Source organism: Lipotes vexillifer, unplaced genomic scaffold (genome assembly GCF_000442215.2).
Source record: "Lipotes vexillifer unplaced genomic scaffold, Lipotes_vexillifer_v1.1 scaffold749, whole genome shotgun sequence".
Lineage (NCBI taxonomy): Eukaryota > Metazoa > Chordata > Mammalia > Artiodactyla > Lipotidae > Lipotes > Lipotes vexillifer.
This window is the reverse complement of record NW_006782834.1, coordinates 2,898,787-2,906,345: the sequence shown is the minus strand read 5'-3', so window position 1 is coordinate 2,906,345 and position 7,559 is coordinate 2,898,787. Positions and strand designations below refer to the sequence as shown.

Below are 7,559 nucleotides of genomic sequence, written 5' to 3'. Positions count from 1 at the left end.
TTCTGCTTTACATCATTCTCACCTTCCTTACCACTTATTATTCTGTTCTAACATTCTTTATCTTGTATACCAGGTATCTAACTGAACTGAGATAGGTCTCTAACAATGTTCAAGTCTTACTTAAATGATTTATTTTATATATAAAATTTCACAAATAATAGTTGGCTTTAGAATAATTCCTTATTTTTACTTAGGCTGTGTGAAATGCAATTGGGAGAAAATATTCTGGAACACAAACCTACAGATTAAATTAGGGACATAGATAAATGCTGCAGACATCAGTAGTTTATTGTTTGTTTAGTCCAAACACATTCAAAATGGAAACTCAAAGAATACTTTCCACCTGAAACAATTAAACTAGATACTACTAGCATATAATGCTTAACACATTACAGCAATAAAGATGGTAATCCATTGTCTTCTATACCTACTAAAGCCAAGATGGTAAAGCCAATTTGGTTGCAATAGTGTCATAAGGATAGAATAGAATATTACCATCCAAAAAGAAAAAAAACAAAACAAAAAACAGCAAATAACAGTAATGATAGATGAATACTTTTACTCTGGTTCACTGAAAGGGGACAAAATGTTAAAAGTCCACAGTACTGCAGGTGAACAATCACCATGTAAACTTCTCCATGTGATGTTTTAATGTTTTACTCATGGTATGTAAAGACTGAAGCTGAATGGCTCTTTGCTTTAATTTTCTATTACACTTAACATTTGTCATTACTTTTGGTGCCAGAAGTTTTCATGGGTGGCAGGGCAATATCTTGGATTGGAAATTATATATATATATATATACACATATATATACACACACATATATATATATATATATATATATATACATAAAATGGGAAGGAGAAAGAAACGAAAGGGAAAATATGCTATAAAAAACAAAACACTGACAAGAAACCACTCATTTAAAAGCAGTTTGAATACAGGCTTCAAAACTCAAAAGTAATTTTCTGTTAAGAACTTCAAGTACTATACATCAGAAAGTGTAAAAGTATTTCAAACAGGAAAAAAATCCTTAACCCCCCCCCCAAAATGGAAACTGAGAAATGTGTCCCCAAAATATACGCAATAGTGCAAGACTTTTCCTCGAACATGGAAGACCTCATTCAAGGGGGAAAAAAAGGGACAGATTTAATTTTACTTATACCGCCCAGTACATGAAAAACAAAATATGTGCATCATTTGCTAGTTTACTAAACAGCAAACACAGTTCCATAATTCAGAACCAGTTTGCTATTATGTCAAGTGCATTTTTTGTTTGTTTTTACTAAGATAGAATGGAGAAGTCTTCCATGCTAACAAGCAGCTTTAAGTGGTCACACTTATTTACCCCACTCCTAGCCTGAAACATCCAGAAACTAGTAGGCACTAAATGCTCCAAGCATAAAATTGGGTATCCTTTTGTCATACTTGCGGTTTACTGGAACTTGCTATAAAGACAGACAATAATCCAGTAGCTACAAACTCTGCTCACAGAATTGTTTAGAAATTCATGTAAAAATAAAAGATGTCGTCCCAGACTTAAATTCAGAGCCACTCGGGTGCTGACATCAGTTCAAGAATTGTGCAAAATGAATGACAGTTCCCTGCCCCCCAAATAGAAATGCAAACACTTAAGAGCTGCTGTTCTTTTCTCTGAAAATTGCAGTATCCTCACTCCAGGTTTACTTGCCATTTATGGAATCTGACTGCTTTTAAAATGTCACTAAAAATGTACATCAAGTTGATTGACTTTTCCAGCACCTCTCAAGTGATACGCTTCAACGTTCACATTCAGGCTAACAGAAAAGTCAACAAGAGACTTACTCAAATAACTGACTTCCTCCTTCCCCCTCCCTCCCAAACACACAAGACTCCCTCCCACAGAGAACACAAAGTTGTTAACTGAAGAACAAGGTAAATAATATGCTAGTCAATTTTACTGATTTTAAAGATACTGCAATTTTTATACACTTCAATGATTTTTCAACATTTTGTAGCTGTTTGGCTTTGCAGCACAGCAATTCATACACTATACTGTACAAAATTACCAGCAAGACTGGAATGATGTATTAATAGAAGGCACCATCATGCTTATTACATTACCAGAGAACAAAATACAGTAAAGACAATTTTCACTGTACACAGCTTAAAGAAAGGAAACGGGGGAGGAGGAGTGTGTTGAGCAGCCAGCCATCCCTGTACTGAAGAGGGGCAGGTAGAAAAATCTTAAGATATGGAGCTACTAAATCTGGTCTAATATTCAAGACCATAGCATTTGAAGTTCTGATTTTTGTTATTTAGTTCATAACTAAATGATTTCCTTCTGGAATATACTTGTAGTCTTGTTAAGGTTTATGTATACACACGCTGGTCACAGCAAGCAGGTAAAAATGCCCTCATCATTTCACAACTATGTGCTACTGGAAAAAAAGATGAAAGATTTTTTCCCCTGTTGCCTCCTTTGCAGATGTCAAAGTTAATGAGTTCAGAGTACCCATTAGTGCATAACAAGTTTCTGTTGGTTTGTATTTTTGGGGGGAGCCAAGGAAAAAGGCAAGATTCTCCAATTGCACAAATTGCACTATTTGTGTTTCCAACATTAATAGGCAGAAACAGTAACACTTAAACAAAATGTGCAGCAGAGGATTTTTTTTGACTCAAAGGACCTGAATTCAGTTGGGCATGTCCTTTCAAGTTCATTTTGTTGCAGATAGTTTAAGATATGGTCATTTCTCAGTCCTTAATTCTCCAAGTCTAGATTTATAAATTAACAATGCGAATCCTGTTGTAAAACTGGGGAAATAATGTCCACCTCAATTTAACTGATAACCAAAAGATGCTTTTCACATCAAAGAAATGATCAAAAAGGCTGTGTCACATTCCAAAGCCAAAAAAAATTAACAAGAATGCAAACACGATGAATAATGTACCACTGCCAAAACTTTGCCAACAGTGGAGCCTCAGCGACGCTGTCCTGTGAAGCGGCCTTCCATCTGCCCGGTTCCTCTCCCAGAGCCAAGTTTCTGTGCCATGCCACCTCTTGGAGGGGGTCCTCTTCCATCCCGGTCCCGCATCATTCCACCGCCCACTATTCCACGGGGACCACCAGGACCTCGATCATTGCGCCTAATATCCCTGCGATCATCACCACCACCTCGAGTTTCTCGCTCTCTGGCAGCTCTTGTCTTTTTCTCTTCCACATTTAAACGCACTTCCCCTCGAAACATAATTGGCTTTACAAGGGAAGAAAAAATTTTACATGGGCAGGTTAGACAGTAATAGTAATGTAGTATCATAAATAAGTAAGAAAATCCAGGGAGACAAAAAAACTTTTCATGAAATTCTCAATATGCAACCTATTCCAACCTTCATTACCAGAGCAAATAATGAAATAAATTTAAAACAATCCATACTTCAGACTTTAAAACTACTAACAAATCTTTATTCTTTGCATAAATACCATTTCATAGTAAACTATTTTTAACTTTACCATTTAAAATAAGACTTTCTAAGTAATACTAAATGCAACAGGAATAATAAAGTATTGAATTACACCCTTTAAGTCACTTACTTTTGCAATTAAGATTCTCTGAACTGGTTCAGAGTCATCAAAAACCACAAAACCAAAATTTGGAAGCTTTCCCCCAACACCCTTGGTATTGATGCGAAGTTCCACAACGTTTCCAAAACCTGTGAAAATATACATTACACCAAGGGTTAAATAGTTTAACAGAATATTTTGTGACTTTAATTGTTCAGGATGAAATACCTTAATCTCCTTGATCCATTTCAAAACAAAAGTTGCAAGCTGCTATACCCAGTGACAATTAAGGTACATTCACTCTTACAGGGCATTCACTTAAGATGCCAATAAAAACTAGCTTGTTTTGTCATCCTTCTGCATCTTTATTACTCCTTTCTAAAGGGAAGTTACCTACACAGTTTCAGAGAGATAATGTTATTTTCTATTTCTGACTTGAATTTGCCAAATGAATCCCATTTCCAAATCTAAGACTGATTCATCCAGCTCTTTCTTCTAACCTCTACAGAACCAGGCCAGTCAACACTCAGTACAGTCACTGAGAAACATCTGGTACAACCTTCTACACCCTTCTGATCAAGGTGATTAGTACCTAGAGATATACATAGTACAGAGAGGTGAATGTTTTTTTTTTACAAAATCCTCAATACTCTATGTAAAGAGTTCTCTTCTCCTCCTGCTTAATTTTACAATAAAGCAAAGTAAACTACTTACTCATGAAGAACTCTTTCAGTTCATTTTCATCAATATCATGTGGCAAGTTACCAACAAAGAGTTGATGACTATCTGGATAGCGAATTATTCTACGGTTATCAGCTTCATTCTGTTCAATATCTCCTCTGCCTGAGAAAAGGAATAGAGCAGATATTAAAGTTTACAATGTCATACAAAAAGTAGCTCAAAGCAATGAATGTAAAAAAAAAACAAAAAACTTGATATTCCTGTTTTAGTTTGTTTAATAAGATAAGCTCCTTCAACAGAGGTGGAAATGCCTATTATTAGTAGGTTAGTTAGAAAAAAACATGACACTGACTAGATTGCTGAAGTCCCTTCTTCTAGGTCTACTGGTCTGATGATATGAAAGCCAAATACTAGCAGTACAAGTATTCCTCCTTAACCAAACTCCTGCCATCACCCAGAAACCAAATAGATTTCAGATAGTGAGGTATACTTGTACTAAATAATTGTTTATTATTTTGAAATTCACCAATTAATCTTTGGTTGTATGAAATTATAGCCAAATCCATAAATTTAATAGCAATAACATCTCATTTATATAGCCTTTTATACACATAAGAGTGCTCTTATATTTAGATATATAAAATCTTATTTGATCCTCCCAATGACACAAGGAACACAATGAGGCACATAAAGAAAGGCATCACACAGGAAAAATGTGTGTAGTAACTGAATGGTTTAAGAGAAGCTCATGATTTAAGGATCTCACCCGAGATCATAAACTCAATCACTGACAAAGCTAGGATAAACCCCAGCTCTCATGACTTCTTAATAATAGCACATCACTTATTTTACTTTTGTGGGAAAAAATTACATTTTCTAAATTTGATGTATACATCTCCCACCTCCTCCCAAAAGCAATCTAAACATACTTATAGAATTCAAACAGAGGTTCTACATATCTTAGCTAACAATGGAAACAAGTCAAAAATCATGACAACTTACTTAATACCTAAGACAATCAAAATAAGAAGAACCAGGGTGTGCTTATTGTTTATCTGTGAAGAGATAAGAGTGCTAAGTAAGAGAGTAGGTTACTGGCAGCTTGGTTTTGAATTCTTAGAACCAGTGACAATAACCAAATAAAATGTGTCTCTAAATTCTTTTACACCTTCAAAATACATGTCTCTATGGCATGTCAACTAATCTTCCCCTCAAAGTTGTTTTGCCCAGGCTATATTTAGCAGGTTACTTAAGCCTTTAAGCAGTTTGGTACTAAAAGGATTTGCATATAAAACACATTATATTTTTAAAAAATTTTTTAAAGTTTGGTCTTCAACTTTTCAAGTGCTTAAGTGCTGAAGGCCACAGAAGGGGCTGACTCACCTGGTCTTGGTCCTCTAGGAGGGAAACCAGGTCGTTCTCTAGGTCGCTGTTCACGCACACGAGGTGGCTGAGACTGAACTTCTGGTTTAGCTTCCACTCTCGGCTAAAATACAAGGGAAAAAACACATTATAAAGAAAAACATTCCACAGGAGAAAAACAACTAAAGAAACAACCGAGGCATAATGGTCATTTTAAGTTCAGAATATTTTTAACATACTGTCCTATATATGTGAAACATAAATTTTTATAAAGATATTCTGTACCAATCTAGGACTGTAGGGTAAATTTTATTTTCTCACTCAAGGCTATAACTCACAATAAGCTGCTTTTTATTTACAACCATATTTTTTCAATAAAGTTACATCCACATTGAGATAGCATAAAAAGTATCGCTACAAAATTCAAAAATGCAAGATGAGCCACTCCATGTAAATACATACACAAAATAAAAAGCCATCTTTATCTTAGGAAGACAAGAATATATGACACATCCTTTCTAATTCTCTAGTATGCTGCTCTTCAAATTTAATAGTGCTCAGCAATATCTTCTAAACCCCATCCCATAATTCTTTTTTAAAAAATCCATATTTTGATAGTTCAAAATATACAATTTAGTGTACTCTACCATCTAAAAATACTATCTTTAAGTTAAAATGCACATTAAAAAAACCAAGATAGGAATGTGTTGATAGCATCTCAAATAGTCAAAAGTCCTTCAGCTCCCTATTGTTCTTCCTAATGGGGGAAGTGTGCATTTATTTAAGGACTGACCCCAACAATATTTCTTAATTAATTCTTGGGGGTGGCAGGGGAAGTAAGACTTCATTTTAAGGTACCCTCCAAAAGTTTCTGCTAACTGCTAAATTGAACACATATATTTAAAGTAACTATGCTAAAAACAAAATGACATCTGCATCTACTATTACCTTTTCCTTAATACATTGGCATTTTCAGTATTCCCAACCTCTGCAGGCTGTGTCTATTGCCTAAATATTTATGGTCCGAGGAAGAGACAAAACACATGTACCTGCAAAGCATAAAACCCTCAGCAGGAATATGAAGAATGTATCCTCAAACCAGAAAGCTAGTAATTTCATTCCTATCTTTATGGCTGATCATCTCTGAGTACCTCAGCCCAGGCAGTGGCTCAAACTCTTTCATAATTTATATAGCTGGGATATTATAATTTGCAAGGACACATTTTGATACAAAGAGAGAATGTTTCTTTCAAAAACAACCATTTGTTATAATTTCACCCACTGTAACCAAAAGGTATATATTATCTCCTACCCTAGCAGTTTTTAACAGATTTGCCTGTCTCCCCCAATTGTTTATCCTCCATATAGATTTCCCATTTCCCTCAAAATGAAGTTGCTTTCCATGTTCTAGAATTTTGCTAGTTAAAAAATTTTTTTAATGTTTAATTTCCCCAGGTTTTTAGTATGTATTTATTCCTACAATGACCATATCTTAATTTATTTCTACACCAGATAAAGAACCAAGCACAGTGCCATTAGACATAGATGTTCAGTAACTATTGGTTCATTTAAAATTAAATTACATTTTTAGTTCTCTAACACAAAACATGTAGGAGAATGTTCTACGCCTGACCAGGGGACCTAAGTTACAGCCCTGAGACCACTTGTATCTGTATTTAGAATTTAAGACTACATAATAATTTGACCGAAAATGTGATGCCTGAAAAAGGTAGTTATTTAGAAATTTCAGCTAAGCGGGGCAGGGCCTAAAAGCAAAACTTACTTCAGTATGAAAGTAAAACAGAATTAAAGGATATTCTCTACCAAAGTCTGACGAAGCTAGTATGTTTAATAAATTAATAAAAATAGCAAATGTACACCTTTTAATTTAAATGTCTCAGAAAAACCTCGACTCATTCAAACCAAGAAAAAGAATTCTGGCTGACCAATTCAGATTCTTTTCAAAACGGAT

At 34.8% G+C, this 7,559-nt stretch overlaps 1 protein-coding gene across 3 annotated transcripts in view; it reads right to left on the bottom strand.

The window, feature by feature from the left end:
- Window positions 1-1,922: 1,922 nt before the first annotated feature.
- The window catches only part of G3BP2 (G3BP stress granule assembly factor 2), a 29,782-nt gene continuing 24,145 nt past the window's right edge, over window positions 1,923-7,559 (bottom strand). Inside the window, exons 8-11 of one of the 3 annotated variants that reach the window (XM_007455434.1) lie at window positions 5,609-5,711; window positions 4,259-4,387; window positions 3,575-3,693; window positions 1,923-3,236 (exon numbers count right to left, since the gene is read on the bottom strand). In XM_007455434.1, the coding sequence (XP_007455496.1) occupies window positions 2,964-3,236; window positions 3,575-3,693; window positions 4,259-4,387; window positions 5,609-5,711 (624 nt within the window). In that variant the 3' untranslated portion in view covers window positions 1,923-2,963. The remainder of the gene's footprint in view (window positions 3,237-3,574; window positions 3,694-4,258; window positions 4,388-5,608; window positions 5,712-7,559) is intronic. The other 2 variants (XM_007455433.1, XM_007455432.1) reach the window with 2 other exon arrangements.